Here is an 18,499-nt window from a genome sequence, read left to right on the forward strand (position 1 = left end):
TTCTTGCACAGTTGCACCCTCACAACCGGAGCAACATGGCAATTAGAGAGAAGCTTGGAAGGAGGCTAAGCCAATCGCAATGCTGATGAAAAGTTTCAGCCAAGGTAATAGAGAGAAGCTTTTAATACAAACACATAGGTAACTCAACCATGTATCTATTTCATAAGTCTTTGATTGAGCCTGCACAATCATATATCCAGATGCATAATACTATTTCAGTACGTATTCAGTTCAAGGCTACATATGTTTATGTCTGTTTGCTATTCAGGAAAGTCCCCAAGAATCCTCTACGAGAGAATCAGACCTTTAATCATTTTCCGCAAAGAATGGCTTAAAGTAACCAACCCTTGATATCAGAATCACAGAGGTGCATCATCTACTCATCAATTCAGACCTGTAAATAGAACCACAACCTAATAGCTATCAAATCATGCTTGTTGTTGCCCTTTTACAACAAAAACAGCCACATCACTGCAAAGTGCAAGCTCAATTGATGCAACACATGGAAATCTTAACAAGTTAACAGAAGCATCCATATAAGAAGCTCATCAATAACAAGTCAAACCAACTTTTCCTCTTTCATACAAATTGTAACACAAGTCCTCACTATAGTAACATAGGAAATCATTCTAGATCCAAGGCTATGCAGACAGAAAGTTTCGCAAGATACCCATACCAAAAATGATCAGATAGAGCCTAATCCTGGGTGGCTGCTCCTTGGTTGAGCTCCGAAAACCTCAAACCAACACGCATCGAATGCTTCAAGAACTTCTCAGCACACCTCCTAACACACGATTCCTCTTGTTTGGTCAGAGACTTGCGCGTAAAGCTGTCCACACAGTCAGTGAAACAGCTCTCCACCAATGCATTATACATCCTCAAACTGCAAAATTTCCACACAAACTTCAGTCATTCACAAACTCCACCACAAAATTTCCATCACCTTCGTACTGAAACCTCTGCTTGCTTATACTGAAATCACATCCTAATTCCAAATCCCCAATTCAAGTTTACTCAATTAATTAAGAATTCATAGTGTAAATCATAGATCCAATCAAATGTTCACAGTCATAGATTCACCAAATTTGTATATAAGTACTAGATATGAAAAACTATACAAAACCTGTCACGAATCTGAAGCTGGTCGATCATGGTGGACATTCTCTTCTCATCTTCCGGTTCAAGCTGACCCAAGTCCGTCCCCTGTAGCATGCTCTTGTCCATCTCCGATTTCTGGGTTTAGGGTTTAACACAATCAGCCTCTTCAATCTGACCAATTTCATTGTCGCCTCTGAAGTCCCCTATTTATATATCACAACGCCTCTTTGCTGAAAGGTCCTCCAATTTACCCCTAAATCAATTCCGCCTCTTTTGCCGTGAGGCCCACTTAATATATTTTCTTGCCCAACAAGACCCAAACCCAACCCAGATTCAAATTACGAAAAAGCCCAACCTCGGGCTTTGGTGTCTTTCCAACGGTCTATACATTTCAAAATCCCTATCCCCCCAAATTCAAAACCACAATTCCCATTTTGCTCTTTCTTCTTCTTCAACACTCTCTCTGTATCTTTCTTCGGATCCAAGCTAGAGATTCTCGCTTCTCCATGGAAGCTCCAGAAGGTTCCGCGACTCCGGCGAAGTCCCCAAACCCTAATTTGACCTCCAAGGTCAGAGTCATCGTTAGGGTTCGGCCCTTTCTTCCACACGAAATCGCCGCCCTCGACGGCGATCAGACTCCCTGCGCCTCCGTTCTCGAACTGGAATCCCAGCCGTCCACTGACGATGTGGTTGTTCATCTCAAAGATAAGGACACTAGGTCAGCAAGTTTTTCGAAATTTGGGGAATTTTGATTTTGTGGATTTCTGTTTTGATTTTTGGATTGTGGTAAGTTGATGGTGGATGCTCTTGTGTTTGATGTAGCCGGAAGGAGTGTTATCGATTAGACGCCTTCTTTTCGGAGGAGGACAAGAATGTTGCTAGGATTTTCTACAGGGAAGTGAGCCCTTTGATTCCTAGAATCTTCCAAGGCTTCAATTCCACTGTGTTTGCTTATGGAGCTACCGGGAGCGGAAAGACTTACACTATGCAGGTCTGGATCTGATTTCATCCGAAGTTACGAATTTGAAATGTACTTGTGTGAGGAAGTAATTGTGTTTCTAGTAACTAAATGCTAAGTTGAAGAGTTTGTTTGAGTAACTAGAAGCTAGATTTAGTGTGTTTCCATGAAACTTGTATGTTTGATTCGGCATGTGGTTCATGTTCTAGGGGACGGATGAGATGCCGGGGTTTATGCCACTGGCCATGTCCACGGTCCTATCTATGTGCCAGTGCACAGGAGGCACAGCGGAGATTTCGTACTATGAGGTCTATATGGACAGGTGTTATGACCTGTTAGAGGTCAAATCTGAGGAAATTTCTGTTTTGGATGACAAAGACGGTCGGATTCATCTGAGGGGGCTTTCTCGGGTGCCTATAAAGTCAATGCAAGAGTTTGATGAGGCCTTGTCTTGTGGGATTCAGAGGCGGAAAACGGCACATACGGGTCTTAATGATGTCTCTAGCAGGAGCCATGGGGTCCTCGTGATTTCTGTTTACACTTGTGATGATGTTTCTGGTACTGTTGTTACTGGGAAGTTGAACCTCATAGACTTGGCAGGTGGTGTTTCTGATACCATTTTAAGTAGCTTAAAATGGATAAATTGCAATTTGAAATTGGGTTTGTTTCTGGTCTTAATTTATGTAATTACTTCAATTAGGCATTTTTACATGGAAGTCAAGCCTCATAGACTTGGAAGGTCTTGTTTCTCTACCTTTCTGATTAGCTAAAAACATGATGAAGTCTGACAATAAGGAATTAAGTTTCTTTTCTGATCTTAATCTGTGTTATTACTTCAAGCAGGCAATGAAGACAACCGAAGAACTTGCAATGAAGGGATTCGTCTCCAAGAGAGTGCAAAGATCAATCAGTCATTGTTCTCACTGTCAAATGTGATTTATGCATTAAACAACAACTTGACCCGAGTTCCATACAGAGAGAGTAAATTGACCCGCATATTGCAAGACTCGCTAGGTGGGATGAGCCAGGCTTTGATGGTTGCTTGCTTGGTAAGGAGTTTAAGTAGCAATGCAGTGTTTCCCCTGTTTAATTCTTCTGGAATTTTAAATGGATTCGTTATCTCTGACCATAGAATCCAGGAGAGTATCAGGAGTCAGTTCACACTGTCAGCTTGGCAGCTCGGTCACGTCACATCACCAATTTGGTTCCTTCTGCTCACAAGCAAGAAACACCAAAGGCTAAAGTAGACATGGAAGCTAAACTTCATACTTGGCTTGAATCCAGAGGAAAGACAAAGAGTGTACAAAGAGTTCAACCACTGAGTTCTCCTTTTTTGGGGAAACCTCCACTCTCTTCCTCTAAGAAATTTAACATCAACCTCAGCTCACTGAAGAAGCTTAATGCTAACCAACGGGATGGAAAAGGAAGGTATGACTAATTAATAAACTGATTAGGTACTACTGTATTAGTCACTAAAACCTAATTGGACAAACCCTTTTTGCAGGACAATCACTACCGCTGTTAGGAATTTATTTGACGAAGGTCCAGTTGATACTAATGCGGAGGTAATTACTAGGGAAGGGGAAAAGAATTGGACTGGGCTATAGCATACGTGGTTCTTCTCATCAGACTTTGTATAGTTGAGGATAATTGGTCAAGAACTTTACGTTAAGTTTTGAGTAATAAGTCCACCTGAGATGCAAATCATGCAACTAAATTCTTTGCAAGTTAGTTAACTTTGTGTTTTGATATCCATGTCATGTATTTTACAAATTGAATTTTATTTTCAGAGCCTCCTAAATGCTGCTAAGGATAAGAGCCACGCTGAAGCTGGTGGATTTACAAGCTTACCTGGTAAATTTGACTTCTTTACTTACTATTGCTGCTTCAAACTGCACGAATTGGATTCTTGTCTTATTTTGTACGATTCAAAGCTTGTTTTATAGCTTCATTCTGGATGATTGGATACTTGTCTTACAATCCAAAACTTGTTTTATAGCTCCACTACAGAATTGGATACTTGTCTTACAATCACGTCTTATAGATCCAGCCCAGGATGATTTGCTACTGAATTCATTCCATGTTCAAGTATTAATATCATATATGTGCTCAGGTGTGTCATCAAGCCATGACGAGAACTCTACAAGCTTCGTTAATTCATCACCTGTTGATGAGAGGAAAAGCACATTCAAAAGTCCTTTGAGAAAAGCTATGTCCCCTGTCAATACAAATATCAATCCAAAACCGTTGGATGAACTGATATCTGTTGAGCCAAGGACACCCAAGACCCCTTTTCCTGTCACTTGTATGGACAACAGATTCCAGAATCCAGGAACCCCACTAGAGAAATTCACTGCTTGTGGGTCTCAAGTGAAGGTACAATTATTAGTTTATACTAGTAAAAGAATGAGTTATTTTAGCTTTGAAACATCTGATCCTCATCTCTCTTTTAATTGCACAGAACTACCTTGTTCAAGAGTATGTTGACTTCTTAAACACAGCCAACAGGTGATGTATTTGCTACAGAATTTCATCATATGTATGTGTTTGCTAGTATTCCATTCCAACTGCTATAATATAAATGAAACTCAATATCTCAACTGTTTCTTAAATTCCAGGGAGGAGCTACTGGAAATCAAGGTTCATGTCTATCATCACTGTTAATGCTACAGAAACGTTTTACAAATGATATTATTGCCTCTTCTTTTCGAAGTTTCTCATTTTAGTATAAATACAGGGAATTGGAGGAAAATATGCAGACTACATACTCGAACTGAGAGAAACAAGCCCTTTACTTTCGGTAAGCCAGTTTTCTTCGGTCTCTTGAGCAAAGATGGAACTTAGAATTATCTTTGACTGTATTAAAAGAGAATTTTTGTTTCAGCTTAACGACTTGGAAAAAGTAGGGCTCTCTTCTAAGCAGGTTAACTTCAAGAAAATCTACATTCAACTCCAATCTACAACCAACATATGATGCATGATACTAATTTTTGATTGTTTTACAGATACACAATCTGTTTAACAAAGCTGCAATAGGAGTATTCGATCAACTAGGACATGCAGCACCCAGCTCTGCAGTGGGTTCGCAAGTGGAGTAAGACTCGTAGCAGATTCTGTAGAATTGACTCCTTGGATTCAATACAGATTTGAATCAGATATTGTTGTAACAGCAATTTTAGGATGATGATCCAGTATTAGGCAGAGGCTGTAGTAGAGACCTCTTAAAAACTTCCACGTATTAGGCAGAGGCTGTGTGCTAAAAGATTATTTAGTTGACTTTGTCATGCTTCCCTTTTCATATGTCATTACCATTACCTAATTTCTTCATCCTTATCCCACACATTAAAATTAAAGTAAGAGAGAAGGTAGTTTTCATTGCATTATAATCAGAAAACTTGCACTAATTCCTCACACACATAGTACCAATTTTATACACAGAAAATAGACACAAGCAGCCATGACCTTGATTCACCCTTCACAAATCCTAGCCTAGTAGGAACTGCACAAAGATGACCAGCCACAACTACTTTATTCAGAAACACAACCCGAAAAGGACATCTTCAGCTTCAGGATACAGAGCCAGACACATAATTGAACTATAATAGAGCTATTATTATCAAGCTTTTCTGCTTCAATTAAGCACCAGACTCCATGAAAGCCTCAAGACCTCGCTCACTTGCAAGTGCAAGGGTCGCAGGTGCAGTTGGAGCACTTGCAGCCATTGCAGCCTCCCTCGGTGGCGACAGCCTCAGCCTGTCCATAGTTCCTGCAGATTAAAATCCAGTTAGCAAAAATTCGTATCATTTGGGATTTTCAAGGACAGTGAGTCCTTTAAAAAAAAAAAAGAGGACGGTGAGTCCTTCCAAAGTTCAAATCCCATTCATAACGACCATTGTAGTTGTACAACATCTTTTGATTTGCAATAAAGATCCAAATCCTCCACCTCTTAGCTAAGTTCTTAAGCATCATCAAATTTCACCAAATCAAAAACTGTTTAGTCATTTCACCTGATCAGATCACCCTCATCTCGTCATTAAAATGAACTATGCCCTATTTGAGACATTCTGTTTTTCATTTTCCTCTTCACAAATTAATCTAAAAGATGTATTGAACCGCATCTTTTCTCTTAAAAGATGCCCTAACGATTGGAAAAATATATCGTAAGACGCCAATACTTACAGTTTCTGTGTTCCCACGACACCCAAGACAAGAGTCTCAGAGGCAGAGCTCTGCTCTGTGATGTCAGCATAGTTGCCGCAGCTGAGACATAAACACCCTCATGCATCAGAAAACGTAACCAATTAACCGTGATCGGAGAAAACCGATATATAACGAACCTTCAAACCAGATTAACAAGATCATCATCTGAAAGAGAGAAACATTACGTACCCATTGCAGCCACCGCCGCACTTGCAGCTAGATCCGCAGCCACACTTTCCTCCGCAGCAAGAAGACATGGTTTCTCAGATAACAGAGATTGAAACGAAGAAAGAAAGAAAGATTTAGATTTGATGAAACCCTGAAATCACCAACTCTGTTTGAACGAGTATTCATGAAACTCAGGCATCTATTTATAACGTAAGGGAGGGGGCAAAGTGATGGATATCAACCGTACACGTGTATGGATCATACGTCATGTCTATCCATGCATTTCAGTCCAACCCTTTTGTGTATCTATTTTCTTCCACGTCTTGTTAATTTTGTAACGTATTAAATGCCTACAGTAATGGGTCCCCCATCTCTCTTAGTTGGGGAAGTCTAGTGTGTTCTCAAAGTGCACCGAAGGCTTTGAGTTGTGCTCCGTCTGATTGGTAATGGATAAGATTAAGTGGTGATGGAGGGCTCTGCCTGGTCAGATATAGCCTCAGCAGGGTAGATAGTCCAGTCCTTCAAAATATCTTTGCTTTTCTTTTACTACCAAAACTAGTAGATTGAAGATCTAATGAGGAGTCTATATTAGCCACAAATAAGAAATTCGCCAAGTAAATAGAGTAACGTAAGAAGAGCCAAAATGATTAACATGCAAATGTAGAATGACGTACAACTAATGTGACACGTTCATCATTTATTGTTCATTGTATACAAACACGATTCTACCCTAATTCTATTTTAAAAAAAAAATCAAAATATGCTTTAAATATCTGCCATGTCTGTGATTTTTCAAATTTTTGTTCCTCTTTCTTGTTGTGTTTTTATGACGTTTTATTAACAAAATTGTGAATTTATTTAGAAAGTTTCACCTCATATTTGCGCCATGTGTCATGCACACAAAATTCTAATAATCATCAACGAGGTTCGGTTCAGTTGGTAAGGGTGGACTTGAAGTGTAACACTCATACATGTTCGATCATCGTTGCTAGCATGCCTCGTTAGTTTGCGATCTGTAAATTTTCTTACGGAAATTCATACATGAAGACTGTGTGACAAATACGTGTTTATCGTAAGTCATTCAAGGTTGAGGTTGTGGATTTGTTCTGATAATAGTGGTGTAGCATAACCAAGCTCTCATCTACACTTTTTGTATCCAAAATAAATAAATAAAAAATTCCAATAATCATGCCTTGAGGCAGATATTCCCATAATTGATGAAACTGATGGAGTGATGGATGAATGAAATTGTTATATCACCAGAAGTCCAGAACAATTGACCGATGACAATAATGGTGTAGAACGAAGATGGCTCTAAAGCAGGAAACAGTGAAGTCATTGGCTTATTTGTTAGCCTTTAGTTGTGTAAAAATTACTAAGAAGAACATTAAGAAACTTGAGAAATTTAGAGGTACATGTTATAGTTTGTTTAATTTGTAAGTATTTTTTATTTAGGTCTTTATTCTACAGGATCAAAAGTCAAGTCACTCGAGTGGCCGGATATATGAAACTGAAGTTTCGCGCACATGTCTCCAGCTAATTTTTACTGGTTGATAGCTAATCTGAGTTTGGGTTTAAATTTTTAAATAATTTAATTAAAATGTTCAGTGAATTAGTTTTTTTTTAATTTATGAAATTTAATGTAATTTTTAAGTAAATTATAAAATTAATAAAATTAAAATTTTAAAAACGGCTACTAATTAAATCTATAAACATAATTTTTTTCAATCGGGGACGAACTGGGGTATAACGGGGGTTCTGGGAGCAATAATGGATGTTAAGGATCAATGGCCAAACAAGCGTGAACTTCCATGAAAGCTAGTTTGGCCCTCAATAATAGGTACCAAAAGGACGTAAAAGCCCTCAATAATAATCAAATAGAAACAAGAATTTAAAGTTGACAAGGACAGCTAGGTTATTTTAAACATCGATAGGAACAAGAGAATCGCATAAATCACGATGGAGAAGCCGTGACAATGAGAATAAAGTTTGTGACACTGAGATGACGAAAACCTAACTAAAGTTTAAAATATCAGTATCAGAGAAATATATCGTTTTAAAAAAAAAATTGAGATATCAGAGATATTAAAAACAAATATTATTTTCTCCGAAATTATTTATTTAATTATTATTGAATTACATACAAACAAATACAATTATTAATTTTATCTAGTACCAGAAAGAGGCTCTATGTCCTTGAAAATATGCACGTTGGTCAACAAAATTACAACACTCTGTCCCAGACATATATGAATTGTAATAGTTAACTTGATAGTTATATATCTTTTTTGAGCTACCAACAATTTCTCCGAGAATGGAATAGTAAGGATGAACAAAACTCGATAATTGATCATAAATGTCCCCAAACTGACCATAATTGTAAATATGATGACCAGATTGATAGTTGACTTCATGTGATTTGTTTGACATCCCACTGTGCTATGTGCCTAAACTGATAGAATCAAAACTTAAAACAACTGATATGACTTGACTTTTAATAATTAAGACTTGAATTTTCACTCTCTCGATATTTTTTACGACAAATTAAAAATTAGCCGATTGAATGACTACTATTCTAGTCTTATTTTTATATCCTTTGAGGCTCGAGGTGATTAATTAATCAAAAACTCCATGTCAAGGAGAGTCCGAGACAACCTCAAGTTGAATTAAATTTTTTTAAGTGAAAATTTTCAGATATTTCTCTAAAATATCAAAGATATATCAGATATATAGTAAATATCGGAGAAATATCAGAATTATTTTATGTTATTAGAGAAATATCGTAGATACGAAATAAAAAAATATTTATCTTAAAATATATCTTTTTATAAATGAGATATTCGAAAATATATAAAAAATATGGGGAGATTTTGTACCTTGAACCTAACCAGCTGTCTGATCAGATCGATCACTCTTAGATCCCTCATTTTATACATTAATTATGAAAATCTTTGTTTACCAACTAACGAAGCCATCAATAGATAGACGATGTAGTGGGATACAGTTTCGATTATGCTCGACGTCAACCAAATCTGGGTAAGTGGGTACGTAGTCATCATCAGATTTATGAGTACGTATATCTGCTACAAGATTATCAAGATACGACGTGCAGTAATTAGCTTAACACACACTGCAGGGTGGCAGGGATATATATGTTACTGAACCGTACCCTAGCTTCGAATTATCAAATCCTTCGATCACATGCTCAGATAGTCAGATTTGGTGATCAACGTCGACTGACACAGTATGAGAGCTTTGTAGTTGCAAAGAGTTTAGCATGTGATGATCACTAGTGTATTCAAGGTGGTGAGTGTAGACACTCGTGAAAGAACTTCACATATCATTATCTTCTGTGCTTTGTGATCAAGTCGAGCAATCAAAGAATCGAAACAATTACGGACTAAGTACGTAGAGTCACTTACATACATGCATAATTAGCTAGTTTATGAGGTTAAGCTTATTGCGAGGTGGTCAAACAAAAATTATCAGTAACTAGCTAAACTCTCGAGTATGGTTTAGTTCTGTTAATTCTTCTGTATCTTTGATTTTAAGCACCAATAGCTAGAGGTTGCTAAGTAACCATTTTTTCATTAACCTAATATTGTTTAAATCTGGATCGGATGGTTCTTTTTCTGGTTCAGATAGATGAGGATTGAGGAATAACAAGTGATGTGGAGTGGTGGGTTCTAACTTCTAACTTCTCCAATACCACAGCTTCGCTCTGTACGTACTGGAACTCGATTATTTTGTGCCGTATCTCATCAAACATGAGATTCAAAATTATTGTAACACGTACAAAAAGAACTTTAATATCTTCTCTGGAATATATGTGGATGGATGAGAACAAATCTCTTAAACATGCATGTCCCCTCCTGTATCGAAAAGCTAAGCTAAAAAGCCAGAAATGTATATATGTTATTAGGGTTTTCAGACTATACTTGGTTTATAAATGTAGTCTAGCTCTTATCTTGCGAACACACACACACATATATATATATATATATATGTGTGTGTGTGTTGCTTATAAACACAATGAGAACTGATAATTTAGACTTGGAGGAGGAATTCTAGATTAACACTTGTATAAATTTGGATTATATCGGGTATATGCCCTACAAATGGGGCAATAGAAAACACTGTGTTGCCAATAAAAGTGTTGCAATCCAAAAAAATGTCACATATCTAAAAAAAGTGACTTTATAATATTGTATAGGGGATAAGTCACATTTGTTGAGATATATATGTAACATTTGTTTAGATTGCAGCACTTCTATTGGCAACACATGAATGTGACCATAGTGTTGCTATTATCCCGTTTTATAGTATTGATGTCAAGTCAAATTATGCGATGAATATATAGTCGTCACTAACAAATCCAACTAAACCCTAAATATGTATAATGTATTTATCACTACTCAGATCCAACGTACTAAACCCTGCACCCCATGATCATCAAATTCATTACATATCTGCAATTTATTTGAATGATTTTATTCCATCCTAGCTAATGTGAGTAATGTCTACCAGCTACAGCACATGCGATCTAGGACTAGTCATTGCTAGAGTCCCATGCTTAGATTGAAATCTTTTAGAACAGTGATGGGGATGCCAATCATAAAAAACTCTTTTGGCAATCCCATTCATTCAGAGTATATAGTGGTGGGCGCCAAATGAACTTCGTCCCTTCGCCGTGGATTGTTGAGTCCCTTTTGATGCCGATGCGCCTCGATTATGAATTATATCTTATCTATCGTCAACACTACAAAAAAACATAGGAAAATGTCACAAATCCAAAATTCACAAGTAGATATTTGTGGCCTTTAGTTGTGTGACCATTGTGAAAAGATCTCACATTTGCATTCACCAAAAGAGTTTAAGATGACCTTTCGGAAGTGGTAACTAATCCTTGTACGTATAACACAAGTACACAACCAGATGCAATAATGATTTTATCGATACATGGCAATGTTTTTATCCTGCAGGCTGCAGCTAGAAAGGCTCTTGCCCAAAATGATGTGGGAGGCGCACTTCTTGGATTGAGATTTCCTAGCTAGAGCTGAAACAAAAACTAAAGCTGGCCAAGTAGGTAGAAGATGCCAAGGTCCGAATGTCTGATACTCTTGATAGATATCTTCTTGGAAGTTTAAATGAAGGCTGATTGATTAAACAATACTAACTTTTTCTACCAATTGTGTAAAATAATCTTGTTTCAATTTTTCTGTTTCCTCTTAGAGAATTTTTATAATGTGGGGATCTCCTGAAAGAATTGAGACATAAATTTGATGAACTTCTTGGATTGATCGAACTAATGCAAGTCGATGCAATAGGACCAAACTATAAACAAGGGTACAAATTGAACCGAATGCAAATTGATTTATGAATTCAGCTAGCATTTTCATCAGGAGATTGATAAGTCACTCTTTGTTATGTGTGACTTTACAGTATCCCATTTGTCATTCATTTGATGAATATTGATTTATGTAGCAACTCTGTTTCCTATGGCAGCATTGATATTTGTACCTTTTTTTTGCGAATGATAGAAAATTTAGATATTGTTTCAATCTGTGTGGAAATTTTGGGAAAACGAAGAGCTGAAGTTCTCATCTCACAGAGAAAAATTCCAGTAGTCAAGCATGCCGCAAATCACATCATTCAAAAATATACCAGAATTTTTTCAAACAAATTTTTTTCCCGGTTGCAAAAGAACTATGATCCATTGTAACACTTTGGCAAAGGTTTCCAGAATAAGTAAGTCACCAACTGTACGGTATGCTTATACACCAATAAACTTTTGTTACTTCCTATTCTTTCTGCCTATATTCTTCATGAACTCTCAAGTTCAAAGTAACAATATTAATCATGCAACAACAAATCAGATGACACATTACAAGACGTGAAGTTACTTTAGGAATTTTGATGTATCCACAAGCTCAGTCCCAGATAGCTTCCTCTAAAAGTTCATCAAAAATAAGATCCTCCAATTCAATCCCTATACATTCAGAATCAAATTGGAGGTTCATCCAACCATCATTCTTTGCAAGATCGTTGCTCACAACATAATCTAATGATTGATCAACGTCCGGTCTCAAGCTCAAGTACCAGCTTATGAGGGTCCAGACTTCCTTCAGAACACGATGTCCTGCTGGCATCAGACGGATGTCACATAATGAAGACAAGGCCCTTGGACAGTAGTTGTGTGACCTCCCATAAATCTCCATCAACACCTCATTGATTAGATCAAACAAGAGCAAGTGATCACATTCACCATCTTCTTTATTTCCAACGCAATCAGGATCAAGGACGAAGCAGCCTTCGACTCCCTCATACACCAAAGGGCAGACTGGCGGATCATCAGCATGCCAAGTCCCAAGGCCCTCGTTTCCATTCAGTCCTGAAAGCTCCAACACATCTCTCACATAATTAAACTCAATCATATCTCTTTGATCAACTTGAACTTGACTCATGTCATAATGCGGGTGTTTTCTAGGAGTTTCTACTTCCTCAGTGTTAAATCGCCTGCTAATTTCATTAGCGGTGTCGATATCAGGCTCCTTCACTTGCTTGCTGTCCAAGTTATCTGTTCGTCTTCAAAGTTCAATTCCAATTCTATGTATGATTTAGAAGAATGGTGTAATTTTGCAATGTGAAAGAACAAAAATCAAATTCTTCTTTCCATTCTGATACAAGTGTATTAATCATTAAGCGCTAAACTTTGAAACTATAAACCACTGCATGTTGTTTTGAGACTATATATGATATATGGTTACAGCTACGTACTATTGAAGTTTGAGAAAAAAAAAACTAACTAACCTTTAGACTCAGACTTGGAACATCTTCTCGGGCTGGATATATCTTGTACAGCAATGATGTTAGTCATGTAGGCGGGTAAGTGATCTGCAACACTGGTACTAGCTTCTATTGGAGGTTCAGTATCTTTTTCTGTATGAGATACACTGTTCCCTGCTGCCAAATTTTCTGTAAAACATTATCCATAAACATCCATTTCAGCCAGAAAGAAGCTTATGAGCACTGAATTCTTTAGTGATTGATGCTAGAAAATTAAAGCAAATTAATCAAACCAAACTTATTTTCTCTAAATAATCAAATCCAACTTTTAAACTGATAAAGGTACGTGTTTCATCTGTAAGTGTTAATCAAATTAAACCACTCTACATGTTGGTTAGAGTCCATATAACAAGGTACGGAACAGCTACTGATGAAATTTGAGGAAGAAATAAAAAAATAAAAAATAAAACAAACCTTCAGACTGGGAACTTTTTCTCGGGCTGGATATATCTTGTACATCATTGATGTTAGGTACAAGGACGGGTAACGGACCTGCAACCTTGACACTGGCTGCTACACAAGGTTCAGTATCATGTTCCGGATGAGCAACACTGTTCCCTGCTGGCAATTGTTCAAATGTATCAGTTGCCACCTTCGAACTTGTTTCATCCTGCATAACCAATGTTGATTCCACCTTATCTCTAGTAACTGCATTAATTTCAGTAGCATCATTCAAGTTTTCTTGGACTTCAACTTCTATAGGAAGATCTAACTTTAGCTCGTTTTCTGAACCTTCAGAAAACTGTGTCTTTTGTTCACTAAATCTGCTTTTTCTGCTTGTCTTTTCATCCCCACCAGTCTTAAAAAGCAATCGACCAGGAAAACCATCTGGAGATTCCTCACTTTGATAGTATGATTCTATATCAGGTAAGGAGAAAATTCTTCCCAGACTTTTGGTAACTTTTGGGAGAAGTGAGCTCTGGAATGGTGAGCCTGAATCTTCTGTTCTAACCTTTAATCTCTCAGATGATGGCTGGAAATTGGCTTCTTTGTTAAAACTAGTTGTCTCATACAACCTACGATACCTATCAAGTGATGGCTGTGATGCATCGAAAGATGAGATTCTTCTCATGTGGTGCATTTTTGTTTTTTTCAAGGGAGAAACTGAATGATCACTTCCGTAACTACTAGTTGGACTATGGTTGCCTTCTCTATGCAATGCAGGGTCCTTCGAATGACTAACAATCTCCTGTTCTAACTCTTTGGTAAGCTTTTTTCCATGAGGAATCTTGTGAAGGACGGCATCCATGGAAATCATACGTCTCTCTTGTTTACTCTCCTTAATCACGTGCTTAATTTTCTGTCTAAGATCCTTGAAACGCTTAACTGCCACCGGATTCTCACCTTGAGTACTCTCTAAACGCGGATGAGAAGTTGAAGATGAAGTCTCTATGTTGTGATCACTGATTGATGGAACTGATCGTTCATTAGCATATTTCAATGAAGTTGACCATGCAGGCTTTGGAACTGAACTACCATCTTTTGGCTCATGCTTGGATTTGAGCTTACTAGTAGGTTCAGAATCTCCTTTGCCTGTTGAACCAGGCATAGGAAATGACTCTGCCTTGGTTAAGCTCATTTTCGCGCTGACTGCTTGTTGGTTCTGGAAGTGCTGAACTAGAGGAGAACCTGGATCATGTAAAATTTTCACTAGTAACTCTTTATTTACATTGATTATATCCAAAGCCTCTAGATACTCCTTTTGATGGCCCGAAGAATCTGCATCAAGTTCTTTAACATGTATCAACTTCTTCTCTAACATATCTTGTACTATGTCATTGTCGAGCTGTTCTTGTCTAAGTGGCTCATCCTTTTGATTCTCATCAACCGGGACATGATCCGGTGTGGGATCTCCAGTAGCACTCACTGGACTGCACTCTGCACAATTGTTGCTGACACTATTACTTGGTTTTTCAGAATAAGAGCTTTCCTTGTTTCCGTGAGGAACAGGTCGAGGACTTGCCTCACTCAATACCATTTCAGCAATTGGATCAATAGTTAAAGGTGGTTCGAAGTGATGTATCGATTCAGTTCGTGTCAATTGTGATCGTAAAGGATAGCTTGTAGTCCGGTTATATCTGCCCCTTGTCTTGGCCATTTCTTCAGCAATTCGTGCTCTTATTCGCGCTTTAACAGAAGCTTTCGACGTTGGACTCAATGGATTTGTCTTTTCTTCAGCCTAAATTGTACACATTGTTGCCAGTTAATATCCATAATTCAATTCAAACACTGAGAAGAACAAACACATTTGGCTATGATCTCCATTAATTTCCTTAACTTACAGGAGTAGTTTTCTCCATCTTAGCATCATTGCCTTGTATATTCGGAAAGCTACATGAATCTGTACAGTTCCCATGATTTCCTGCAGTGAAACAATGAAACATCCTCGGCTGAAAAAGATACTGCTGAGTAAAATTTCCCTACCTGATGTACTACTTTACACTTACCTGCACCATTTTTATTATTGCCACGCTTCTTGTACACAAGTCTTTTCTTGACATAATGCCAGTGGTGATATTTCATGATATGCAGCATGCCCCATGCACACCCTTGATTATTCCCTGTGCCTGTTTCGTCACTAGATTGTTTTCCTCGCATCTTCCTTCCCATGGTTCTCAGATAATTCACTTCCAAGTTTAATACAGCACGCGATTATGATTTTCAATGGTCATAAGCTACAAGCTTGTCAAACCTGAACATAGTTTACAGTAAAAAATTAATAAAACAAAGGAAGGTAATTCCATTTTCTGGGGAACTTAACACAAAGAAGTGGTAGCTATACCATGGAAAGAACAAACAAAACAATTTCCTACTTTATATGAAAAATCTAATCAGAATATGGTGCTTGGAAAGGACTTGAATATCTGGTCGAGAATTCAGACAAACATAACATATGAATCTATAAGAGTTCTGAGCAAAATCTAAAACTAGCCAATTATGCTGAAACGATGTAGTATATCGAAAAGCAACAGAAACTGGCAATCATACAAAATTTAACTTCTGGAACCGTAATTTACAATGCTGTGTAAAAAGAGACGAATGGCATTCCTTAAAAAATTGATCCTGATATCAAATTCGCACAAAATTGAAAATAAACATGTATAGTCACGGTACGCAGTGAAATTCATACATCACTAATAATCATATCTGCTACCACCGTACCATTGAATTGATAATCACGAGAAATATGATGAACATGATGAAGAATAATTCAGAAGGTCGTGTTTGTTTCTCCTTAATTACCTTAGATCGGAAAATAGAGGAGGAAAGAAAACGAAAAATCAGAGACACCCGAAGCACGTAATTGGAAGTCAACCACTGTTTGCGGCTTGGGGTCTAATACTTGTCTGGCCTTCGTGATCCTTCTTTAATTAGCTTCCACACACACACACACACACACACACACACACACACACACACATATATATATATATATACACACACACACACATATTGTAGTGTGTGTCATTTGAGTCCGGCCAGCATAGAAGTGATAGAACTATAGCTTATATTGTTATATATCAGTCAATCAGTGCAACGCCTACATAGTTGTGGACTCGGTCATTTGGTCTGACCCATATGAACTGATGAACTCTCTAAACACCCTTCCTTTCCTCACCGTCAACTTTATTGTTGGTCGGAATTCTCACCGGTGCAACAACCAGCGCTTCATGAGCAGTATTCTATGATTTCTATCAACCATAAATCACAAAACTTCCAAGAGAAGAGTCTTCAACGACAACAAGCTTCGGTGCTTCGGCAATGCCCAGAAAAAGTCGAAAGCAAAACGCCATGTGGAAGATCTGGGGAGAATTAACCCAGAAATCTTTAAATTCGAAAACAAAACAAAACGCAATGTGGAACATCGAAAATCAGGAACTAAATGATGCGGTGAATATAGAGCAACGCTTGAGCGACGTATTGCCGAGCACGGGTAACGCCGTGCTTGTAACCCAGCGGGGGGCATTAAAGGTGGCGGGAAGGAGGTAAAGGTACGGGCCTACGGTGGTCCTGGGCCTATCTACTCAGAAAAGTGGGCCTCTGGGGGGCCATGCGGTCTAATTGACTAGTACAATAGGTCTGCATGGTTCATGGACTTACACACTCGGAATGAGATGGATGGTCCCTGATCAAGATCATTACATCGGAATTTCTGGGAGCAACGTACCCTTTCTCGCATACGACGGGGTCTAGAGTGAGTTGGGCTTTGTCCAGGCTCGGGTCCGCCATTACGCTCAATCTCCGACCTCCACCTTTTGCCATTTCTTTCCACTTCGGATTCGCAGGTTTTTTTTTTTTGGGTTGAAATTTGAAAGTACAACATCTACTATCAAGAGGGTCCATCTCCAAACATTGCTCAATATGAAATCTATAATAACAAGACGACAACTTTCGTATTCGATCCACTTCTAAAACCTGAAGCTTCACAATGTCCTTCTGCATTGTAGAAGCCGCTGATCGACCCACTCCAAAATCTGAACATGTTGAAAACCGAGGCCACCACTGATCTCAAACAATCACCCACCACATTAGAATGTTTTGGAGGAAGTGGCGGAGCCAGAATATGATCTTAAGGGGGTTAAAATATTAAGTACGAAAATATCGATCATAAATTGAAAAATAAAAACACTAAAATAATATTAATTTAAAATTCTTATTCAATAATTTTAAAAGAATTTAAAAATCAATTTAAAATAAAACATAAATATAAATATTTGATGATAATCACTTAGAAAGAGATGAGATTTGACTTATTTGTAAGATAATGAAAGATAAAAATACTCTTAGAAGAATAGTTAAAATAATTACACTATATTGTGATAAATAACACATATTATATAACAATGTATAAAGGCCCGGATGGGTCCGGCCCGGGTGGGCTGCATGTGGCTCGCCACTGGTTGGAGGTGTTCAAAACCAACAAAACAGTGACATTATAAAATCCATATTATTATACTTCATTGACTTTATTTAGTTGAGCATTTACAAAATTTTCATCAATTTCTCAACAAGTACGGACACAACGGAGTATTGGGAGCAATCATTTCTTTTAGTAGATATAGCCTCATATAGGTACCGCCGTACCGCTAAAATTGCATGTTTATAACTCATCTTCAGTGGGACATATTCTATGCTTGTAATTTGTAAAGGCCATCTCACTCCCGTATATTCGCTTGGAATATCAAACCAAAACCATTACCTCGTGTTAACATTCATACGTGCAATTGT

General features: G+C 37.8%; 4 protein-coding genes across 6 annotated transcripts; 1 reads left to right on the forward strand and 3 right to left on the reverse strand.

The window, feature by feature from the left end:
- Window positions 1–253: 253 nt before the first annotated feature.
- On the reverse strand, window positions 254–1,269 carry LOC126799868 (mitochondrial import inner membrane translocase subunit Tim9-like). Of its 2 annotated transcripts, XM_050527131.1 has the most exons (3): window positions 1,124–1,269; window positions 677–883; window positions 254–394 (listed from the first exon to the last, which is right to left on the reverse strand). In XM_050527131.1, the coding sequence occupies exons 1-2, from the start codon at window positions 1,222–1,224 to the stop codon at window positions 697–699; spliced, it is 288 nt and encodes a 95-aa protein (XP_050383088.1). In that variant the 5' UTR covers window positions 1,225–1,269; the 3' UTR covers window positions 254–394; window positions 677–696. The 2 variants fall into 2 exon arrangements, with proteins under 2 accessions (XP_050383088.1, XP_050383087.1); XM_050527130.1 differs by lacking the exon at window positions 254–394 and having other exon boundaries at window positions 469–883.
- Window positions 1,270–1,553: 284 nt separating this feature from the next.
- LOC126798896 (kinesin-like protein KIN-10B) lies at window positions 1,554–5,608 on the forward strand. 2 transcript variants are annotated; one of them, XM_050525976.1, is made up of 14 exons: window positions 1,554–1,816; window positions 1,921–2,089; window positions 2,266–2,656; window positions 2,757–2,795; window positions 2,900–3,105; window positions 3,189–3,484; window positions 3,561–3,621; window positions 3,847–3,910; window positions 4,170–4,432; window positions 4,518–4,564; window positions 4,675–4,696; window positions 4,794–4,856; window positions 4,941–4,979; window positions 5,062–5,608. In XM_050525976.1, exons 1-14 carry the CDS (start codon window positions 1,605–1,607, stop codon window positions 5,152–5,154), a joined length of 1,965 nt encoding a protein of 654 aa, XP_050381933.1. In that variant the 5' UTR covers window positions 1,554–1,604; the 3' UTR covers window positions 5,155–5,608. The 2 variants fall into 2 exon arrangements, with proteins under 2 accessions (XP_050381933.1, XP_050381934.1); XM_050525977.1 differs by lacking the exon at window positions 2,757–2,795.
- Window positions 5,561–6,611, reverse strand: LOC126798897 (metallothionein-like protein type 2 MET1). The gene is made up of 3 exons (XM_050525978.1): window positions 6,446–6,611; window positions 6,236–6,316; window positions 5,561–5,822 (listed from the first exon to the last, which is right to left on the reverse strand). The coding sequence occupies exons 1-3, from the start codon at window positions 6,511–6,513 to the stop codon at window positions 5,729–5,731; spliced, it is 243 nt and encodes an 80-aa protein (XP_050381935.1). The 5' UTR covers window positions 6,514–6,611; the 3' UTR covers window positions 5,561–5,728.
- A 5,743-nt stretch (window positions 6,612–12,354) lies between these two features.
- On the reverse strand, window positions 12,355–15,880 carry LOC126796772 (uncharacterized). The gene is made up of 5 exons (XM_050523502.1): window positions 15,718–15,880; window positions 15,553–15,632; window positions 13,685–15,449; window positions 13,235–13,399; window positions 12,355–13,001 (listed from the first exon to the last, which is right to left on the reverse strand). The coding sequence occupies exons 1-5, from the start codon at window positions 15,878–15,880 to the stop codon at window positions 12,355–12,357; spliced, it is 2,820 nt and encodes a 939-aa protein (XP_050379459.1).
- Between the last annotated feature and the right edge of the window lie 2,619 nt (window positions 15,881–18,499).

The sequence above is a fragment of the Argentina anserina genome, chromosome 6 (genome assembly GCF_933775445.1).
Source record: "Argentina anserina chromosome 6, drPotAnse1.1, whole genome shotgun sequence".
Classification (NCBI taxonomy): domain Eukaryota; kingdom Viridiplantae; phylum Streptophyta; class Magnoliopsida; order Rosales; family Rosaceae; genus Argentina; species Argentina anserina.